Source organism: Erinaceus europaeus, chromosome 10, assembly GCF_950295315.1.
Source record: "Erinaceus europaeus chromosome 10, mEriEur2.1, whole genome shotgun sequence".
NCBI classification, from domain to species: domain Eukaryota; kingdom Metazoa; phylum Chordata; class Mammalia; order Eulipotyphla; family Erinaceidae; genus Erinaceus; species Erinaceus europaeus.
The window spans coordinates 109,453,909-109,477,050 of record NC_080171.1 but is presented as its reverse complement, the minus strand read 5'-3'; the positions used below and the strand labels follow the sequence as shown (position 1 = coordinate 109,477,050).

Genomic DNA, 23,142 nt, shown 5'->3' with positions numbered 1-23,142 from the left:
TGACTAAAGACACCGGAGAATAGTTGGAGGGGCTGTAATTTGGACCCTGGAGAAAGGGTTTGATTCCACCTGACACTCTTCTGACCCCCTCCCCCACTCAAGGGTCCTTTATGACAAACATGCCCTCTGTGAGGCAACTTAGAGGTTAAAGCTGTGAGCCCACACCCTAGACCTCAGCTAACCTCTGAAAGCAGGACTGAAACTTAGAAGATGGAGGATTCACTCTTTTCTCAGAGAAGCATCAGTATTGCCAAGCTGGGCTCCAGTCCCAACTCTTGGAAGACTGATTTCATCTTAGCTTTCCTTTGTGGACTGGGGCTCTTTTTCCTGATTCTCCCCTTCCTCAAAAACAACCCATCCTATTCACCACCTCAAAAAGATAGAAATACCAGAAAGGTAAGGAATGTTTGGATTGTCTACAGAATGAATTTCTATAATTTCCTGACACAATTCTTTCCCATCGAGGGAGTCTTTCTAGTGGATTGGGGAAAAAATGAAAGTAATAGTAATTACTATAAGGGGAGAAAACCACAGAACCCCGTTAATAGTAGAAAGTTGTTCATGATCATTAAACATCTGAAGCTAGTATAGAACAGTGAGAAACTGGTCTCAGCCACTCTTTTGTGTCACCTTCCAGCTTCAAAAGGAACCAAGACCAAGGAAAAGAAACCGAAAAAATAGTGGAGCTTTAAAAGGTGAGTCTCTGTCAGTCAGCCTCTGCCCACTGTCACCATTCTCTCCTGTCCAGAAAACATAACTCCTGGCCCAGAGGTTGTCACTGGCAGAGACCTCTTTCTAGAAACAAGATTCTGGGAGGAGGAACCCTGGTAGGAGAGAGAACTTAGACACTTCACACAGTCCATGCTTAGAGTGAAGCCAAAAGGCACTCGAAACTGGTCTTCCTGGCATATGGTGAGAATGGACGTGCAGTGCCTACCAGACAGTGAGGCAAGGTTAACTTTGGACAAGCTGTTCTGCTCAGATTGTTCTTAGAGGTGTCCCCTGATGTTTCTTCTTGACATCTAGGCTATTGTGATCCCTCAAGGTTAAAAATGTGAAAGCATTTGGTAAATAACTAAATACCCCATCATAATCCTTGCCATCGCAATCAGGGATCAAATAGCCTTGGACACTGGTCCTTGGGCTTCAGAGTCAATTACCCAAGGTGTCTGTAAAGGGACATGTTCCATTACTTCTTGAAGTATGACCTTCTCTCCTAATTTGCAGCTTGTAGAGATTGCCTGTATGAGCTGGATGAGACTCGAAACTTAATGTTCCTTCTACAGAGGTAAAGAATTATCTCCTTCTTCTTCCTGCCCTCTAGAACCTCAGGTTTGACCATAGTCCAGGTCTGACCAGTAGAGTAAACTAAGATTAAGGGTGAGACTAAAACCTGAGAAGGGGAAAACTGGTGGTGATTGTTAGGAAATAGAGAGATAGTGTCAACAGAGGGTTAATAGGTGTCTACTCCTGCCCACCCTACCCAGTCTTCTTGGTCCTAGTAGCTCCTTGCTATAGCTTGTCCACTCTGTCCCTATAGCCACACAGAAAAAGGTCCACAAGGGGGAAAATTACATCAGTGCTCATATCAAGACCGCAAAGCAGTGCCCAACTAAGCCCAGGAACTATATGCCCAAAATGTAGCTCCTGTTGATCCCATACCACCAAACTCTTCCACCACTCCTCTGACTGAGCACCCATTACCTCTCACTTTTACCCTGTCAGCAACACCTCAGGAAGAACAATTCAATTTGGGAAGAATCCCAGTGGACACAATCTCAAAGAGCTCAACTCCAAGTAACTCCTGTGTGGCATCTCTAGTTGCAGCCATGTCCACCTCATCACAGAGCCAGTCCCAGCACCAGTACCTGCCCACCATCTACACAGGCCTCCTTCTGGGGGGGCATAAACTGGTAGGTAGAGACTGGTAACCCCTTGTGTGTCACTCTGCATATCCAAGAGCTCTTGGGAATAATAATTATTAAAAAAATTACTACTGACTATGTGGAAGGACAAAGAAAAAGAATATTCATTTCCACAAGTGAGTTTAGAGCACATCTGACATATACAGATATTTTTAAGTCACTGGGTACTGAGCCAAACACCGCAATCCCTAAAACCTACTGCAATATGAGAAATAATGAAGAACAGCTGCCCTGCACTCAGCGGCTCTCTTATCCCAATGTCTTTGGAGACTTTTTCCAGCAGAAATGTAATAAGCTTTTTCTAGGGTCTCCCTTCTCTGCACAGTGAAACCATGGTGACTACTCAGAGTATGAATCGAATTCACGAGTCATCTGTTTTATTCACTTGAATCTCTAATTCTATGCCAATACCAATTCAGCCTGTAATACTTACACAACTTTCCTAGGCCCTACCTTTACTACACTCTAGGGTATGCTTACAACCTTGACTGGGAATTTGCCCCAGTCCCAGGCCACACCTCTCTCTCTAGTTCAGACCCACATGCACCTTGCACACTCTCAAACAATTCAGCTACCCTATTCTCCATCCTAGGTTAGCCACAGTGAGATATATAGCAGACCAGATCATGGCACAACCCCCTGTCCCAGCTAAAACTGAAGCTCTGGAAGGGTCCATATTGCAGAAACAACTAGAAAGGGAGGTGTCCTCAGCTCCTGTGGATCAATTTTCTGACCCAGTCTGTTGCTTGAGATGCATAGGGTGTGATAAATGTTATCCCAGGACCCACGCTGGATACAGTTAGAGGAAGTCTTGAAAATCCATTTAGACAAGAAGGTGGGTCCAGTCAGGAAGGTTTTGATCCCTATGAATGTATTTAGATTCTGGCTCATAGCTCAAATCCCTGTTGTTAAAGTTCGGAGGCTCCAGCTGGCCGGGCTAGCGTCGCGGCGGTAGACAGAGACAGAGACTCGGGGACACACGGCTGGGCTGAGAAGCTGCAGTTTAATCTTTATTCACAAACGGGCAAATCACCACACCATGTGCTTCCCCATCATTCTCCCTCCGAAGCTGCTGCTGGGACTCTGGACGTCCTTAGCATAGGGGGTGGGGAGAAAGCGGGAGTGAAACTAGCAAGGGCCAAACCAATTCTCCCAGAGGTGGGGGGGGGGAGGGGAGCAAACCAATATGAAACATACCAACAAAGCCCAGTCTTTATATGGAAGCCAGAAATCCAGGACCATTTCAAGTGTCAGCAAAAACATTTACACTCAAGAGGAGCTGAACTCAGAGCAGAACTCTGAACAGTTAAAAGATACAACTAATTTTATTTTCTATTTGAAGAGTTTTATTCTACCAGCATCACATGTTAATAAACTGAGAAAACAAATACATATGTATGTAACTTTCAAATAGTGAAATGCTTTATGGAAGGGAGAATGAATAAGTCAGATAAAAAGAAGTCAACTTTCTGGTGACTAATGAAAACTATAATAATTTTTAAAAATTAAATTCCTTTCTCTTCAGAATGTTTTACACTTAATTGTACAAACTTACTTAAAATGGATTCATACATTTTTATAATTAATATGTAATTAACCTAGAAACTTAAAAAGAATAAAATGTAATACCATGTGATAAGTTATTGTGATTTTTTTTCCCTCCCTAGGAGTGGATACCAGAACTAACCAAAGCAGATACAGTCTTAACTTGCAAAGATTCAATAAACTGAAACTGTGTGTCCTTGCTCCACCGCAAGTATACTGCAGGGGTCAATATGCTAGAAATACTACAAGGAAAAGAATTTTTCCGTCTTCAGCCTAACTATGAAACTAACCATAATACTAAGAAAAGCTTTGATAATTATCAGTAGTTTAGAATTATCAGTGATATATGACACTGGTGTGTACAATGTATTCTAGAGCCTTTCTATGTAAAACCTGTTAGAACTTGCATTACCAGTTACAGGGTTAGTTAACATATAGTAGAATGAGGAATTAAGCAATGTACAAAGAATTTCACAACTATAAGAAGAAATGAAGTCTACTAGGAGAAAGTCTACAGATTCTAAATTGTAAGCAATGTAATAACAAGACTCCGCAGCAACTGTAAAGGGAAAATATTTAATTAAAAGGTGTTAGAACCAAAATATATAAAGTGACAATTATAGGGGGCTGGGCAGTAACACACTGGGTTAAGCATACAAAGCATACAAAGCACAAGGACTGGCTAAGTGATCCTGGTTCTAGACCCGGCTCCCTACCTGCAGGGGTGTGTCTCTTCGCAAGTGGTAAAGCAGGTCTGCAGGTGTTGATCTTTCTCTTTCCCTCTCTGTTTTCCCCATCCCCTCTCAGTTTCTCTCTGTTCTATCCAACAACAGCAGCAACAGCAACAACAACAATGGGGAAGAAAAAAATAATAAGCTGCCAGGAACACTGGATTCGTAGTGCAGGCACCAAGCCCCAGCAATAACCCTGGAGTCAAAAATAAATAAATAAAAACCAAAATTATTGTTATAAATGTACATAGTGTATTCTCCAATTGCCAGGCTTTTATTTTTTTTTCCAGAAAACTAAGTACACAGTGGTTAAGGCTTGTATCTTGACTTTTAAGAAAGTCCAAATTCTACCACAGTGATATATGGGGCATATTTAATAGCCCCCAATTATTAAACACTTAAATCAAGTCATAGCCAGTTTTACTGCAGAAGGTGCCTATGCATGTGTATCGATTTTATTACTTTAATAGCTACCCAACAACTCTTTAAAACACAGAAATATGGAAGTCAGGCTGTAGCACAGCGGGTTAAGCGCAGGTGGTGCAAAGCACAAGGACCGGCATAAGGATCCCGGTTCGAACCCCGGCTCCCCACCTGCAGGGGAGTCACTTCACAGGCGGTGAAGCAGGTCTGCAGGTGTCTATCTTTCTTTCCTCCTCTCTGTCTTTCCCTCCTCTCTCCATTTCTCTCTGTCCTATCCAACAACGACAACAACAACAATAACTACAACAATAAAACAACAAGGGCAACAAAAGGGAATAAATAAATAAAATAAAATAATAAATTAAAAAAAACACAGAAATATGCATAATGAGGAACAAGAAATATCTTCACCCTGTGGCTCCTGCAGCCCACTGCTGCTGAGCTCATACCTTCAATGCTCATATCATCGAGGCCTGTGAACACCTGCCACTTTTTTCTACTAATTCCTAGTGAAATTTGAAATAACTTATGTACAAACAGTATATTTGAACACTACATTACCTGAAAAGTCATAAGTCAGGCCAAAGCATTTTACAGAATTCCCCACAAAACACTATTGAAAGTTGCCTTTACTTAAACTCTTTCTCCCATAATTGGATATCTTTGGGCATGAAGCCCATTCCCTTAGCATGGACAGCACACAGATCAGTAGAAAGAGCAAAGAAATCCAACTACTGTCCACTAACCACCTGAACCACATCACTGGCAGCATTTTGCTAAACATCAACATAATTTCAGCTGAAAAAAGTTGTCAGCAGATTTTTTTTTTTTTTTTAAGATGACTATGGTTAGAAATAGTAGCCCGGGAGTCAGGCGGTAGCACAGCGGGTTAAGCGCACATGGGGCAAAGCACAAGGACCTGCTTAAGGATCCCGGTTAGAGCTCCTGGCTTACCACCTTGAAGGGGAGTTACTTCACAAGCAGTGAAGCAGGTCTGCAGATGTCTATCTATCTCTCTCCCTCTCTGTTTTCCCCTCCTCTCTCCATTTCTCTCTGTCCTGTCCAACAACAATAATAAAACAATAAGGACAACAAAAGGTAATAAATAAATAAATAAATAGTAGCCCAAGGATAGTGCCTGTGTCTGAGACTCTGTATCATTCAAATTAATTGGTAGTAGGTGTAAACTTCCCAAAGTCACCAGAACTAATAGTCACTTTTATAAATGTTCATTATGAGGCACATTAAAATTTGTACTACAGTGTGATTTGAGAGCTTGTTTGGAGGTTCTAGCAGGGGAGCGCAGACTACTTGAATATCCTCGACTGAAGAGTGGTCAGTCTCTATTTGGGGAAGGCCATTCTCTTTGACCAAGCTGGCAGGTTAGGGAGGGATGCACGTGGAGCAGTGAGGGAGGAAGGACACCCGCCTAGCCAGCCAGATCAGCAGAATCAACCCTGGCCATCAATGAGGTGACAGATGTCACAGCCAGATCACCCTCACATCTATACAGTGTGATTTGAAACAACCCAAAACTGAATGTTTAAAAAAAAAAATGATTGTCAAAAGCATGAAGGGAAATGCACTGTGGATGCAAATTGTAAAACAAGACAGCAACAAAAATCACTGTCCAACCACTTTATATAACAAATATATGAATCTACAAACAATACTTGGAGAAAAGAAGCCATGACAAGCAAATGTCTACTGTATGATCTTACCTATACAAAGGATAGTCATGAGAAATATCAAGCTGTATGATGTATGGTTCAATGACAGAAGGACAAATACCCTACTATGAGCAAAATAATTGAATAGATATTCCAAAGAAGATAAATCATTGCCAACATGTACATTAAAAGATACTCAATACCATCATCAATGAGGGAAAAAGAGAAGTCAGACCACAATGATAATGCTACTTCATACTCAGCAGGATATCTATAATCAAAGCTATGGAAAATAAGGACTTAGCAAGGATGCAGAGAATTCAAAACCTTAACCCATCACTAATGAGAATATAAAAAAATACAGTCAGTGGGAAAAACAGACAATCCCAGGATGCTGATATTGGTCTGTGTGCTTTCCACCATGTGCGCTTAGCCTACTGTGCCATTGCCTGGCTCCCCCATTATTTTTTAGTTTTTATAGCTCTGTAGTATCATTTGAAGCCAGGAACCATGATATCCACATTTTTGTTATTTTTTTTTTCAAGTAGTTGGGGCAAGTTCATGATCTTCTATGATACTGTATAATTTTAACATTTTATTGTTTAAAAATGCCATTGTGGTTTTGATAGGGATTTTACTAAATTTGTGTACTTGTTTCAAAGAAATGACAACTTAATTGTTGCGATGGAAGCAAAACTTCTGAAATTTATGGAATGTAATAATCCAATGTTACTTGAGTTAAAGAAAAAGAGTCTAGTAGATAATCCCTGTAGGCCCAAAGAGGGAAGGATGGTAAGCACAGCAAACAATGTCCAAAACCTAAAAGCCCAAATGTTTCTTTCCTTCTGTCTAATAACTCGCTATTCTGAGCCAATGGAAGGCAATGTCACCACACTCCTCTTAGAGTTTATTCAGTCCATGTCACTATCAAGTACAGCATCACTTCTTAAAGTCACCTATCCTAGAATGAGGCAAAGAGATACCTAATGAGTACTAAGAACATTATGAACTGCCAGGTAGTATTAGGAGAAGGAACCACTTGCCTGTATAAGGTAGGCTTCATTTGTAATGAAGTCATTTTTTTTTTATAAAAAGGAAACACTGATAAAACCATAGGATAAGAAGGGCACAACTCCACACAATTCCCACCACCAGAACTCTGTATCCCATCCCATCCCTTGATAGCTTTCCTTTTCTTTATCCCTCTGGGAGTATGGACCCAAGATCATTGTGGGGTGCAGAAGGTGGAAGGTCTGGCTTCTGCAATTGCTTCCCCTCTGAACATGGGCATTGACAGGTCGATCCACACTCCCAGCCTGTCTCTCTCTCTCCCTAGTGGGGAAGGGCTCTGGGGAATCAGAGCTCCAGGACACATTGGTGAGGTTGTCTATCTAGTCAGGTTGGCATCATGCTAGCACCTGGAACCTAGTGGCTGAAAAGAGTTAACATATAAAGCCAAATAAATTGTTGACTAATCATGAAACTAAAGGCTGGGATAGTGCAGATGAAGTGTTGGGGGGTCTCTATTTTGTAGATAGCTAGTAGGCATATTTTAGTTATGTTCCAAAGGGCCTGTAGCTATACTAGTTTTTTGTTTTTTGTTTTTTTCCCTGAGCCTGAAATCTAATATGCAAGTGGATCCAAGTTATTGCCTGGGGAGATGATGTCATGGCTGGAAAAAGGACCAGAAATCTGAATCAAGGAATAAAGTAGCTCCCAAATATGGGAAAGGTGTATAAATATTATTGACTGTAAACCCCATCAATTTGATGTGATCTGGATCCCATATTCAGCTTTTAAATATATGCAAGAACTGAGTTTTATTTTAAGGTGACTTACACCTATCCATCTCTGAAAAGGTCCTCCCCTTCTCACTGTAGAAGGTTCACAGTACTTGCAGTCACTTTATCATTTAAGATGCAGAGTTTGAGCCAGAAATTCATTAAAGGTCATAGATTGACACTGCACTTTTCTAGCTCCCACAAAAGTAAAATCATTTATTTTTATATCTAACCTTGGTCTATTTTCCTTTAAGAAAGATTATAGAAATAAGAAAAAAGGCATCAATCATTCCTGCAGTATTCATTGATTAGATGCTATGATCCAAGCAGCTATCTGCATCCTGGAGTTAGAGAATGAGTTATCTGTCAACAAAAGCCATAGACAGGGAGTTGGGCGGTAGCACAGTGGGTTGAGCGCAGGTGGCACAGAGTGCAAGGACAGGCGTGGGGATCCCGGTTCAGTCCCCCAACTCCCCACCTGCAAGGGGTTCACTTCAAGAGCAGGTCTGCAGGTGTCTTTCTTTCCCCCTCATCTCTCCATTTCTCTCTGTTAATGGGCTGCTGAAGCCATTTTGCTAGAATTTTGTTCAGTATATTAGGATCTAACTTCATCAAGAATATCAATCTGTAATTCTCTTTTTTCTTGTCTACTAATAAACATTATTTTGGCAAGAATTCCATTAAGTATTTGAAAATAGTTAAGATTAAAACTTCCTGGATTGTAACAAATTAACTATAACAAGTTTTTCTACATGCGAAAAAATAAGTAATGATATTGTGGATGGCAGGTATGTCTTAAGCAAAACTATTTTGTGGGTTTTCAAGACCTTTGACTAATGATTAAACTTATGAATTCAGCAAAAAATGTAGTGAATCTGAAACTACAAATATTTCCTAAATTAATTCTCACCAGCAAAATTACTCTTGAGCACAGTGAAGCTGAAGCTGAGAATTTCCAAAAAAAAAAAAATGCACAAAAAAGTTAAATTGTGGGGGTTGGGTGGTGGCGCAGTGGGTTAAGCACATGTGGCACAAAGCGCAAGGACCAGCCTAAGGATCCCGGTTCAAGCCCCCGGCTCCCCACCTTCAAGGGAGTCGCTTCACAGGCAGTGGAGCAGGTCTACAGGTGTCTATCTTTCTCTCCCCCTCTCTGTCTTCCCCTCCTCTCTCCATTTCTCTCTGTCCTATCCAACAACGAACAACATCAACAATGGCAATAATAACCACAACGAGGCTACAACAACAAGGGCAACAAAAGGGGGAAAAAATGGCCTTAGGAGCGGTGGATTCATGGTGCAGACACAGAGCCAAGCAATTACCCTGGAGGAAAAAAAAATAAAAGTTAAATTGTTTGTAGCATTATTCAGTGACAGATGCATACAATCCAGAAATAATTCCACCTAAATAACATCCTGCAAGAATTCTTGCAAAAATAAAATAAATACATAGTGTTCATAAAAAAAAGTCACATTCCCACAGTGGAGGCAGGGCTACGAGCAGCAGCAGATCTCTTTCTCTCCTCTCCTCTCCTCTCCCTGATCAAATAGGAGTACCAAAGAAGACCACCTGGGACCTAAACAAGACAGGACTAGAACGACTACAGGAACCCACCAACTCACCGGTGAGGAGCCTAGGGAGAGACTAAGTGGCTGGTAACAGTCCGGTGTTTTATCAGTTGAGACACCACCTCCAGTCTGTTCCACCAACAAGGGGACAGCTGAAGGAAAGAGAGGACTCCCCGGAGACTCACCAAGTGCAACTCTTGAGTCTCCATTGCTACTGCCTTCTGAATCTGGAGCAGCGGCAGGGAGGGACACCAGGGAACAGAGATCTAACCAGGAAACTCAGAAGACCTATACCTTGATGGCATAGCTGTGGGGCTGTGAAAGTCTGTTTGCATAACCACTGGACTATCTCTGCCACACCCTGCCTTATCTCTTGGTCAGGAGTCACTGATTAAGCTAAGAAGCCTACTTATAGTTTAGAAGCCCTCAGGCTCCCATAGCCTACAGGGAAGAAGAAGAAGAAAAAAAAAAAGAGGCTTTTAAATCACTGAGTTCCAACTCAGGGATTAAAATACTATTGAAACAACTGTTAATTTCCACCACTGTGAACCCTTTAATTACCTTACTTAGACACAAGTCAATCCAGGAAATAGTGATCAGTAATTTGAAAAGTACTAAGAGAGGGAGCTTGTAACATAATATAAAATGGGTAAACCAACAAGAAATATTGGAGAAATGAACCAGGACAAGTCCAGCTAAAAGCCCCCTAGAGGGTGAAGCACAAAATAATGAGTTCAACATCCAAACATTAGTTAAGGAGATAATCACAGGAATGAGTAAAGAGTTTGAAAGCATTGTAATCAGAAATACAGGAACAACAAATGAGACTCTGGAAGAAAACACTATCTCAAGGTTATTACAGACCTGAAAGTTGAAATAGCTGAGCTAAGAACACAACTAGTTGAACAAGCTAAAACAGTATCAGAACAGGGTAACAAAATAGATGAACTCCAGAAAACAACAGAGGGAAGAGAGAATAGAATCAATGAGGCTAAAGACAGAATTAGCACGATCAAGGACGAATTAGAGACAACTAAAAAAGAAGAGATCTCAAAAAGAGATTAAGAGATGCTGAAAACAACAACAGAGTCCTATGGGATGACTTCAAAAGAAACAATATACACATTATTGGCTTACCAGAGGAAGAAAGAGAGGGAGAGGAAGAAAGCATTCTTCAGGCCATAATATCTGAAAACTTCTCTAGTCTAGACAACATCAAAGACATAAAGATTCAAGAAGCCCAGAGGGTACCAAACAGAATTAACCCAGACTTAAAGACACATCATATTTAGAATGGAAAGGAATAAGGATAAAGGATCCTGAAGGCTGCAAGAGAAAAACAAAGAGAAAACCCATAAGATTAGCAGCAGACTTCTCCACACAAACACTACAGGCCAGAAGAGAATGGTAAGAGTGCTCAATGAGAAAGGCTTTCAACCAAGAATACTATATCCTGCTAGACTGTCATTCAGACTAGATGGAGGCATCAAAACCTTCTCAGAGAAGCAACAGTTGAAGGAATCAACTATCACCAAGCCTGCCCTGAAAGAAGTTCTGAAAGGTCTTCTATAAATTGTCAGACCATCATGAATAGGACATATATCAGAACACCCTAAAACTCTACAAGAATGGTGTTAAAATATCTTCAATCTTTGATATCAATAAATGTCAATAGCCTGAATTCACCTATTAAAAGACACAGAGTAAGAAGATGGATCAGAAAAAACAACCCAAAAATATGCTGTCTACAGGTAACCCACCTAACACAACAAGACAAACACAGACTTAAAGTGAAAGGATGGAAAACTATCATACAAGACAATGGCCCACAAAAAAGGGCAGAAACAGCTATTCTCATATCTGACACGATAGACTTTAAAATAGATAAGATTTAAAAAGACAGGAATGGACACTACTTAATGCTCAGAGGATTAGTCAATCAAGAGTACTTAACAATTATTAACATCTGTGCACCCAATGAGAAGCCAGCTAAATACATCAAACGTCTACTGAAAGAACTATAGCAATATATTAACAGCAACACAGTCATAGTAGGGGACTTCAACACCTCACTCTCTCAACATGACAGATTATCCAGGCAGAAAATCAATAAAGACATAAGAGAGCTAAATGAAGAGATAGATAAACTAGAACTATTGGACATTTTCAGAATCATTCATCCCAAGAAACTGGAATACACATTTTACTCAAATCCACATGGGTCATTCTCAAGGATAGACCATATGTTAGGCCACAAAGACAGCATCAGCAAATTCAAGAGTATTGAAATCATCCCAAGCATCTTCTCAGACCACAGTGGTACTAAACTAACACTTAACAATCAATAAAATATTAGTAATAGTCCCAAAATGTGGAAGCTCAACAGTACACTTCTTAACAACCTCGGGTCAAAGAGGAAATCAAGGAAGAAATCAAAAAGTTTCGAGATTTCAATGAAAATGAAGACACAAGCTATCAAAATATTTGGGACACAGCTAAGGCAGTACTGAGAGGGAAATTCATAGCTATACAAGCACACATTAGGAAACAAGGAAAAGCACAAATAAACAGCCTGATTGCACATCTTAAAGACTAGAAGAAGAACAACAAAGGAACCCTAAAGCAACCAGAAGGACAGAAATCACTAAAGTTAGGGCAGAAATAAATAACATTGAGAATAAGAAAACCATACAAAAGATCAACGAAAGTAAATGTTGGTTCTTCAAAAGAGTGAACAAAATCGACAAACCTTTAGCCAGACTCACAAAACAAAAAAGGGAGAAGACCCAAATAAGATACTAAATGAAACAGGAGATATCACAACAGACACCGCAGAAATTCAACATATCATGCAAGGCTTCTATGAACAACTATATGCCACCAATCTAGAGAACCTGGAAGAAATGGACAACTTCCTAGATACCTACCAGCTTCCAAAACTAAGTAAAGAGGAAGTGGATAACATGAAGAGGCCCATCACAGCTAATGAAATTGAAACAGTTATCAAAAATCTCCCCAAAAATAAAAGTCCTGGACCAGATGGTTTTACAAATGAATTCTATAAAACCTTCAAAGAAGAACTAATACCTCTACTTTTAAAAGTCTTCCAGAAGATTGAAGACACTGGAATACTCACTGCCAGCTTCTATGAAGCCAACATCACTCTGATACCAAAAACAGACAGGGACACAACCAAAAAAGAAAACTACAGACTAATATCTCTGATGAACATAGATGCGAAAATACTGAACAAAATTCTAGCCAACCGGATACAGCAGTATATTAAAAAGATTGTTCATCATGACCAAGTGGGGTTTATCCCAGGCATGCAAGATTGGTTTAATATACGTAAATCAATCAATGTGATCCACCACATCAACAAAAGCAAGACCAAAAACCACATGGTCATATAAATAGATGCAGACAAAGCCTTTGACAAAATCCAACATCCCTTTATGATCAAAACACTACAAAAATGGGAATAGATGGAAAATTCCTGAAGATAGTGGATTCTATATATAGCAAACCTACAGCCAACATCATACTCAATGGTGAAAAACTGGAAGCATTTCCACTCAGATCAGGTACTAAACAGGGCTGCCCACTATCACCATTACTATTCAACATAGTGTTGGAAGTTCTTGCCATAGCAATCTGGCAGAAGCAAGGAATTAAAGGGATACAGATTGGAAGAGAAGAAGTCAAACTCTCCCTATTTGTAGATGACATGATAGTATACACAGAAAAACCTAAGGAATCCAGCAAGAAGCTTTTGGAAATCATTCTGGAAATACAGTAAGGTGTCAGGCTACAAAATTAACATTCAAAAGTCAGTGGCATTCCTCTATGCAAACACTAAGTTAGAAGATATTGAAATCCAGAAATCAATTCCTTTTACTATAGCAACTAAAACAGTAAAATATCTAGGAGTAAACCTAACCAAAGAAGTGAAAGACTGTATACTGAAAAATATGAGTCACTACTCAAGGAAATTGAAAAAGACACAAAGAAGTGGAAAGATATTCCATGTTCATGGGTTGGTAGAATTAACATCATCAAAATGAATATACTACCCAGAGCCATCTACAAATTTAATGCTATCCCCATCAAGATCCCAAACACATTTTTTAGGAGAATAGAACAAATGCTACAAATGTTTATCTGGAACCAGAAAAGACCTAGAATTGCCAAAACAATCTTGAGGAAAAAAAAAAAGAACTGGAGGCACCACACTCCCAGATCTCAAACTGTATTATAGGGCCATTGTCATCAAAACTGCTTGGTACTGGAACATGAATAGACACACTGACCAGTGGAATAGAACTGAGAGCCCAGAAGTGAGCCCCCACACCTATGGACATCTAATCTTTGACAAAGGTGCCCAGCTATTAAATGGGGAAAGCAGAGTCTCTTCAACAAATGGTGTTGGAAACAATGGGTTGAAACATGCAGAAGAATGAAACTGAACCACTGTATTTCACCAAATACAAAAGTAAATTCCAAGTGGATCAAGAACTTGGATGTTAGACCACAAACTATCAGATACTTAGAAGAAAATATTGGCAGAACTCTTTTCCACATAAATTTTAAAGACATCTTCAATGAAACAAATCCAATTACAAAGAAGACTAAGGCAAGTATAAACCTATGAGACTACATCGAATTAAAAAGCTTTTGCACAGCAAAAGACACCACTACCCAAACCAAGAGACCCCTCATAGAATGGGAGAAGATCTTTACATGCCATACATCAGACAAGAGGTTAATAACCAACATATATAAAGAGCTTGCCAGACTCAACAACAAGACAACAAATAACCCCATCCAAAAATGGGGGGAGGACATGGACAGAATATTCACCACAGAAGATCCAAAAGGCTGAGAAACACATGAAAAAATGCTTCTAGTCTCTGACCGTCAGAGAAATGCAAATAAAGACAACAACGAGATACCACTTCACTCCTGTGAGAATGTCATACATCAGAAAAAGTAACAGCAGCAAATGTTGGAGAGGATGTGGGTCAAAGGAACCCTCCTACACTGCTGGTGGGAATGTAAATTGGTCCAACCTCTGTGGAGAACAGGCTGGAGAACTCTCAGAAGGCTAGAAATGGACCTACCCTATCATCCTGCAATTCTTCTCCTGGGGATATATCCTAAGGAATACAACATATCCATCCAAAAAGATCTGTGTACACATATGTTCTTGGCAGCACAATTTGTAACAGCCAAAACCTGGAAGCAACCCAGGTGTCCAACAACAGATGAGTGGCTGAGCAAGTTGTGGTACATATACACAATGGAATACTACTCAGGTGTAAAAAAAATGGTGACTTCACCATTTTCAGCCGATCTTGGATGGACCTTGAGAAAATCATGTTAAGTGAATTAAGTCAGAAACAGAAGGATGAATATGGGATAATCTCACTCTCAGGCCGAAGTTGAAAAACAAGATCAGAAAAGAAAACAGAAGTAGAACCTGAACTGGAATTGGTGTATCACACGAGAGTAAAAGACTCTGGGGTGGGTGGGTGGCGAGAATACAGGTCCAAGAAGGATTCAGAGGACCTAGTGGGGGTTGTATTGTTATATGGGAATTTGGGAAATGTTATGCATGTACAAACTATTGTACTTAACTGTTGAATGTAAAACATTAATTCACCAATTAAAAAAAGAGAAAAAAACAACAAACAAACAAAAAAGTCACATTCCCTTTTTATATTAAAAAAAATGTCATATGTAATCATAATAAAATTAATTCATTTTAGCAATCATACTCACTTTTAATTGAAAATGAAACAGGGTTTTTGTTTGTTTGTTATTGCCTCTCCTTAAGTTATTTTTCTTAGGTTTTTCTTTTTTATTATTATTTATAAAAAGGAAACACTAACAAATCCATAGGATAAGAGAGGTAAAACTCCACATAATTCCCACCACCAGAACTCCATATCCCATCCCCTCCCCCAATAGATTTCCTATTCTTTTTTTTTTTTTCAGAAAAGCAAGTGTTTATTAAAGCAAACAAGTATAGATGAGAAAGATATATGCACTTGTAGGCACTCAAGAGTGCTAAAGTTGCGGAGTTTCCTACCCCTTCTAATTTTTTTTAAAATTTTTTATTTATAGAAAAGGAAACATTGACAAAACCATAGGATAAGAGGGGTACAACTTCACACAGTTCCCACCAACAGACCTCCATATCCCATCCCCTCCACTGATAGCTTTCCTATTCTTTAACCCTATGGTAGTATGGACCCAAGATCATTGTGGGATGCAGAAGGTGGAAGGTCTGGCTTCTATAATTGCTTCCCTGCTGCACATGGGTGTTGACAGGTCGATCCATAATCCCAGCCTGTCTCTCTCTTTCCTTAGTGGGAAAGGGGTCTGGGAAAGCAGAGCTCTAAGGCACATTGGTGGAATTGTGTGTCCAGGGGAAATCTGGTAGCATCCTGCTAGCATCTGGAACATAGTGGCTGAAAAGAGAGTTAACATACAAAGCCAAACAAATTGTTGAGCAATCATGGAACTAAAGGCTGGAATAGTGTAGATTAAGTGTTGAGGGGGAGGGTCCTCCATTTTGTAGATAGCTAGTAGGCATATTTTAGTTATATTTCAAAGGGCCTGGAGCTATACTAGTGGTTTTTTTTGTTTTTTTTCTTTTGCCTGAACCTGAAATCTGATATGCAGGTGGATCCTAATTATTGTCTGGGGAGATGATGTCATGGCTGGAAAAAGGACCAGAAAGCTGGATTAGGGAAGAGAGTAGCTCCCTAATATGGAAAAAGGGTATAAATTTTGTTGACTGTAAACCCTGTTGATTTGATGTGATCTGGGGCCCATAATTAGCTAAGGAGTCTATGTGACCTCTTTATCCCTCTAGCTCTGAGCTCACATTCTGTGGTCATGAGTAGGAACATTCCATGCTGCCCCAGTATCAACCCATCTTCCTCAGGTCTAGCATAGAGTATGTTGTCCATCCTTCCTTTGGAGGATGGAACATTCTCTACCATTGTTGATCTAAGTTGAGGGCAAGGTCCTATGGGGGCCCACAAAGGGGTCTATTTTGTTGTTCCTGACAGAAATGACCAGTAACAATGGAGAGAGAGAGAGAAATTTATTCGAGTTCTAGGCCCATCAAGTCTGTTAGCTTTCTTATCCTTTAACCCTCTGGGATTATGGACCCTAGGTCATTGTGGGATGCAGAAGGTAGAAGGTCTGGCTTCTGCAATTGCTTCCCTGCTGAACATGGGCGTTGACAGGTCGATCCACACACCCAGTCTACCTCTCTCTTTCCCTAGTGGGGAAGGGCTCTTGGGAAGCAGAGCTCCAGGACTCAATGGTGGGGTTGTCTGTCCAGGGAAGTCAGGTTGGCATCATGCTAGCATCTGGAATCTGGTGGCTGTAAAGAGAGTTAACATACGAAGCCAAACAAATTGTTGACCAACCATGAACCTAAAGGCTGGAGTAGTGCAGATGAAGAGTTGGGGGGTTTCCGCTTTGTAGATAGCTAGTAGGCATATTTTAGTTATATTCCAAAGGGCCAGTGGCTATACTAGTTTTTTGTTTTGTTTTGTTTTGTCTATTAAGAAACACATTTATTTTGGCCAGAATTCCATTAAGTATTTGACAATAGTTGAGATTAAAACTTACCAGGTTGTAACAAATTAACTGTAACAGCTAAGAAGATACATAAGCACCAGGGAGTAGTTACAGATTTAATACAGAAGTGCTTGGATTCTTGACCTGATGAAATGTCTCACTCAGATACAGACATAGTGACACTAAAAACTAAACCAGAGGATGTTGATAGCAGCAACAGAATGAACAACGAAATAAATTCAAATCATAACAAAGATCAGATATAGAAGATGCTGCTCTTTGCACCCTAATTGGTAAAATGAATGAAAGTGTTTGAAAGATAATTATTTTTCTCCTTTTCCTTGTTTTTTTTTCTTTTCAGTAAACAGCATCATATATTAGTTGTTTTGCATTTGCAAGTCTTAAAAAAGATATAGCTATGAGTCATGTAAGTGACTGCACTCTTCAGTTTTATCAATTATGAGAAGTAGCCAGCAGTAATTTCCCCTAATGGCAAGCATAGCCAAATCAGTATGCCTACATTAAGAGTAATTGCCTTAGAAGGCAAAATGTTTAATGACAGTAAAACACTGAAGATAGCCTCAGTAAAAACATGTATCAAGCTGTATAGATGTGAAAAAAAATAAAATAAAATCCTATGGCAACAATAAAATATATTTCAGAGTAGTTGTAAATAGTGGGATAAATGGAGCCATTAAAGTACTCAAACTCAGAGAAAGCATAAAAAGAAAAATAAACAAGGGAAAATTTAAACAAATAGAAAACAGCCGTCAAAGGAAGAATTTTAATTTTAGCACAGTGATAATAACTCTAAAGGTCAACAATTCATAGTTAAAGAGAATAGAATAATCAGTTCAACATAATAAGATAAAATAAAAAGGAGCTGTAACCAAGAAATTCACCTAAAATACATGATTTTAGAAAGAGGTTCACCCTAGCAAATAGAAATATAATATAGACAGTAATTCCAGACAAAGTAAACTTCAGAACAAGTAAAAGGTTTACAGAAGAATGTTAAATAATAAGAAGGGAGTCAGTTCTTTAAGATTACACAACATGAAAGAACAAGGGGACAAAATACATGAGGGAAGAATATCTGTGAAATTAGTTTTTTTTTTTTCCATTTCTAAACGTCAGTCCTATGCCATAGAACTAAACAGTCAAGACATTATGGTCATAATTAACTTTGCTCAAACTCTGGAAAAGGATAAAAGGTTTACAGTAGCCAAATAAACTGAGTTGTTGTTTTTTTAAAGGCAACTTAAATATATAGAACTCTGTGGTACTATTTTTAAATCTGTTCTTTCCTCAACCTCACAGTCTTCTCAGTCTGGTGACAGTCTGAAATTGACAGCCATAGTTCATGATCTCTTTAATCATTTCATTGAGGGAATAATGGCTTACACAGCAGTTTTCGACACATGGGCATATTTTCTCATCTCCCCATGAAAGGTGTCTACAGGACTCTGTCACCCACAACTTGGGCCTTTTTCTATTATCATGCACTTAAACCCGTCTCTTCCTCTCCTTCCCCAGAGTATTTTGCTTTGCTGTAATACATTCCATCCAGTCTAAGCTTGGTGCTGTGTTTTCCCTTTCTTGTTTTCCTTAAGTTTCACCTGTAAATGAGATCATTCAGTATTTGTCTTTCTCTGTTTGGCTGATGTCAATTCACATGATTCCTTAAAATTCCTTCCCAGATGAAACAAAGGAGACATCATTATTAACAGCTGAGTAGTGCTCCTAGTGACTAATCTGTCATTGGATATCTGGGATACTTCCAAGTATGGGCTATTATGAATTGTGCTTCTATGAGCATAGGTGTTATCTCTCTGAAACAGTGCTTTTATTCCCTTTGGATATATACCTCATAGAGGAATTGTTGAGTCATGGAATAGGTCCACTTCTAGCATTCTAAGAATTCTCCAAATTGTTTTCCACAAGGATTAGACCAAGTTACATTCCCATTAGGAATATAGGAAGGTCCTCCCCCACCCATCCTCAGCAATATTTGTTTGTCATTTCTAAGGTATGATATTCCCACAGATGTAAAGTGGTATCTCATTGTTGTTTTTATTTGCATGTCTCTGACAATCAGTAACTGAGCACTCTCTCCTGTATCTGTTCATTGTTTGTATCCCTTCTTTGGTAAAGATTCTTTCTATATCCTTATCTCAAATTTTAATGTTTCATTTTTGTGTTTGCTAAATTTAGTGAGCTCTGGGTCCTTGAACACCATAACATGTGCACTTAACCAGGTTCCCCACTGCCTAGCCCTTCATTTCTTTTGTAAATGATCAACATTTATTGTTTCTTTGCATGCCTTGTGTGTGTGTGTGTGTGTGTGTTTTTTACTTTGACTTTTGATCAATATAATGTGCTAACTTTATGAAATAACTTTCTCCCTTTGTTAAGATTTCTTTGTGTTGTTTGCTGTTTGTGTTGTTTCTTTAGCTGTTTGCTCGGTAAATTTTCTAAACTGTTTTTGAATGTTTATTCTTTGTCATATATACATCTGGTGAGATCTTTCCTAACACATGGGACTATTGAGTTCCATTTCAGATGGCACATTATCTAACAAAGTTAAAGATACTAAATATAGGCTAGAATATGAGGTACTGGGAACAGATGTACTTGTATCCATCATAAGCAAGGGGCAATTATATAACTCAAAGTAAAAGTACTTAATAGGCCTCTATGACTAGACTGATAAGGTTTCTTGTTTAGGGACCAGGTAGTGGCACACCTGGTAAAGAGTACATATTACAAAGCCCAAGGACCCAGTTCAAGCCCCCTTATCTAATCTACACCTGCAATTATGTGGGGGGGGGGAGAATTTCACAAGTGGTGACACAGTGCTGTAGGTGTGTTTCTCCCTCCCTCTCTATCTCCCCTTACCTCTCAACTTCTGTCTGTATCCAAAATAAAATAAATTGGAGTAGCGCAGCGGGTAAAGCGCACGTGGCGCCAAGCGCAAGGACCAGCATAAGGATCCCGGTTCGAGCCCCAGCTCCCCACCTGCAGGGGAGTCGCTTCACAGGCGGTGAAGCAAATCTGCAGGTGTCTGTCTTTCTCTCCTCCTCTCTGTCTTCCCCTCCTCTCTCCATTTCTCTCTGTCCTATCCAACAACAATAATAACAACAACAAAGGTTAGTACAATAACAAGGGCAACAAAAGGGGATAAAATGGCCTCCAGGAGCAGTGGATTCATGATGCAGGCACTGGACCCAGCAATAACCCTGGAGGCAAAATAAATAAATAAATAAATAAAATTAATTTTAGTAGTGACTTAATGATTGACAAGATTGTAGGATAAGAGTGATACAATTCCCACCACTAGAGTTCCATTTCCCATCCCCTCCATTGGAAGTTTCCCTATTCTTTACCCCTCTGGGAGTATGGACCAAAGTTCTTCATGGGTTACAGAAGATAGAAGGTCTGTCTCCTGTATTTGCTTCTCTGCAGAACATGGCTGTTGGCAGGTCAATCCATACCCACAAGCATCTTCTATCTTTCCCTACTGGGGTACATCTCTGGGGAGGTGGGGTTGCAAGACACATTGATGAAGCTGTTTGTCCAGGGAAGTCAGGTTGGTGTCATGGTACATCTGCAGCTTGGTGGCTGGAAAGCAGTAAGATATAAAGCAGAAGAAAAACTGTTGAATATCCAGGAACCTAAAGGTAAGAATAGGGCAGGTGGAACTAAGGGTCTTAGTGTGGGAAGAAGCTAGGAAGTCTATTTTAGGTTTACCCAAGGGGCCCATGACTTTAGTAATTTTTGCCCGAGTCTGGGAGCTAACATGCAGGTGGGCTAAAAGTACAGTCTGGGAAGATGGTGTCAGAGGTGAGAATAGGACTAGAAGGCTGGATTAAGGCTGAGAGCAGCTCCCACAAAACAAAAAAAGTATATAAATACCATTAACTCTAAACCCCATTGATCTGCCCTGAGGCTCATGTCTATTCATACTTAACATAGGAGCCTGTGGAGCCTCTGCATCCAGTCAGTCTGAACTCACAGTCCATGGTCACAGCTAGGAACATTTTATTAGGCTGCACTCATTTCAGGACTGGTCTTGGGGGAGTCCCTACTATTGTTATTCTACATTGAGGGCAAAGTCCTATAGAGGCCCACAAGAGGATTTATGATGCTGTTCTTGATGGACATGACAAATGATCATGGAGGGAGGTATCTGTTAGAAGTCTAGACCCACAAGAGCCCCCAAATGATGAGGTGGCCTGGTAATGAGCAAACAGGCCATAATTAACTATTAAATGGAGAAAGAATGGTCTCTTAAATAAATAAGGCTGGAAAAAAATTGGGTTGAAACTTAAAGAAGAATGAAACTGAACTACTATATATCTCACCATAAACAAAAGTAAACTCCAAATAGATCAAGGACCTGGATGTTAGATCAGAGACTATTGGTGGAAGGTTTTCCCATCCAAATCTCATGGGCATCTTTGATGATACAGACACAACTGCAAGGAAGACTAAAACAAACATAAGCCACTGGGACTGCATCAGATTGAAAAGCTGCTGCACAGCAAAAGAAACAATCACCCAAACAAAGAGACTCTTCATAGAATGGGAGAAGATCTTTACATGCCATACATCAGACAAGAGGCTAATAAATGTGAACAGCATAGAGATAACTCTCCTGGTACAGTGCACATTTTGTTATGAAGGACTGAACCCTGGAGCACCACCTGGTGGGACCATGAAACTGGTAAGCTTGACAAGCAGTAGAACAGTGCTGTACACCTCTCTGTCTCTCTCTGTGTCTCTGTCTCTGTCTCTCCTTACCTCGCCCCCTCCCTCTCCTCTGGAAGGAAGGAAGGAAGAGAGGGAGGTGGGAAGGAAGGAACCCACTGGTAGTTGTGGAATTGTACAGGTGGAAAGCCATAGCCAGAAAAAAAAATTCTTCATGGCAAAAGAAAAAAAAGAAATGTGTTTTGGGGCAGGGCGGTAAGCACAGTGGGTTAAGCGCACTTTGCCCGAAGCCAAGAACGGGTGTAAGGATCTCCGTTCCAGCCCATGGCTCCCCATGCAAGGGAGTCACTTCACAAGCCCTGAAGCAGGTCTGCAGGTGTCTGTCTTTCTCTCCCCTTCTCTGTCTCCCCTCCTCTCTTTATTTCTCTCTGTCCTATCCAACAACAACATCAATGGCAACAATAACAGTAATGACAACAACAAAATGGGGAAAAAAACGGCCTCCAGGAGCAGTAGATTTGTAGTGCAGGCACCGAACCCTAGCAATAACTTTGGGGCAAAAAAAAAAAAAATTTACATTAAGTTAAAATAAAACATAAAAAACACAACAGCAGCAAAATAACTCACTGGATAGTGTACCTTCTTTGCCACACCACACAAATTCCACATTGAGCCCAGTTCCACTACAATAAGGAAGCTTCAGTGCTTTCTTTCTGCTTTCTGTCTGTCATTATAAAAGCAAACCAACAAAAAACATTGACTTGAGACAGCAAAATCTTGCTGATGACAAAAATATGTAATAAAAATGAATAAATAAAAACAAAAATGGCATGTGTTTCTTTCCTTCAATGAATAAAAATGACTTCCCCCCCCCCTTTTTTTTAACTTTCACATCTTTTAAGTTACCTTTCTTTAAACTGACAGAAAAAATATCACTCGGTGAAACTGTAGAGTTAATAAAGAAATAAACCTTTACATTTACAACTGGTGACAGGAAGAATTTTTAATCTCTGCAGGGTAAGAAATTGTGTTTAGCTGCTTTGTTTTCACCTCTAACAAGTACAAAGTTCATAAATAATAAGCTCAAGTGGCAGCCAGATAGTGCTCCAAATTTCTTGAGGCATCTGTCACTGCCAAAGCAACGCATAGTTTTGAATATAGATGTTCCTGATGATTTACAAGTATTCTGAAAT

General features: G+C 39.8%; 1 protein-coding gene across 1 annotated transcript; it reads left to right on the top strand.

Annotated features, from left to right (window-relative positions):
* Window positions 1-210: 210 nt before the first annotated feature.
* Window positions 211-1,908, top strand: LOC132540967 (spermatogenesis-associated protein 31E1-like). Its single transcript, XM_060200804.1, has 4 exons — window positions 211-396; window positions 638-695; window positions 1,228-1,288; window positions 1,726-1,908. Exons 1-4 carry the CDS (start codon window positions 211-213, stop codon window positions 1,799-1,801), a joined length of 381 nt encoding a protein of 126 aa, XP_060056787.1. The 3' UTR covers window positions 1,802-1,908.
* The last annotated feature ends 21,234 nt before the right edge of the window (window positions 1,909-23,142 follow it).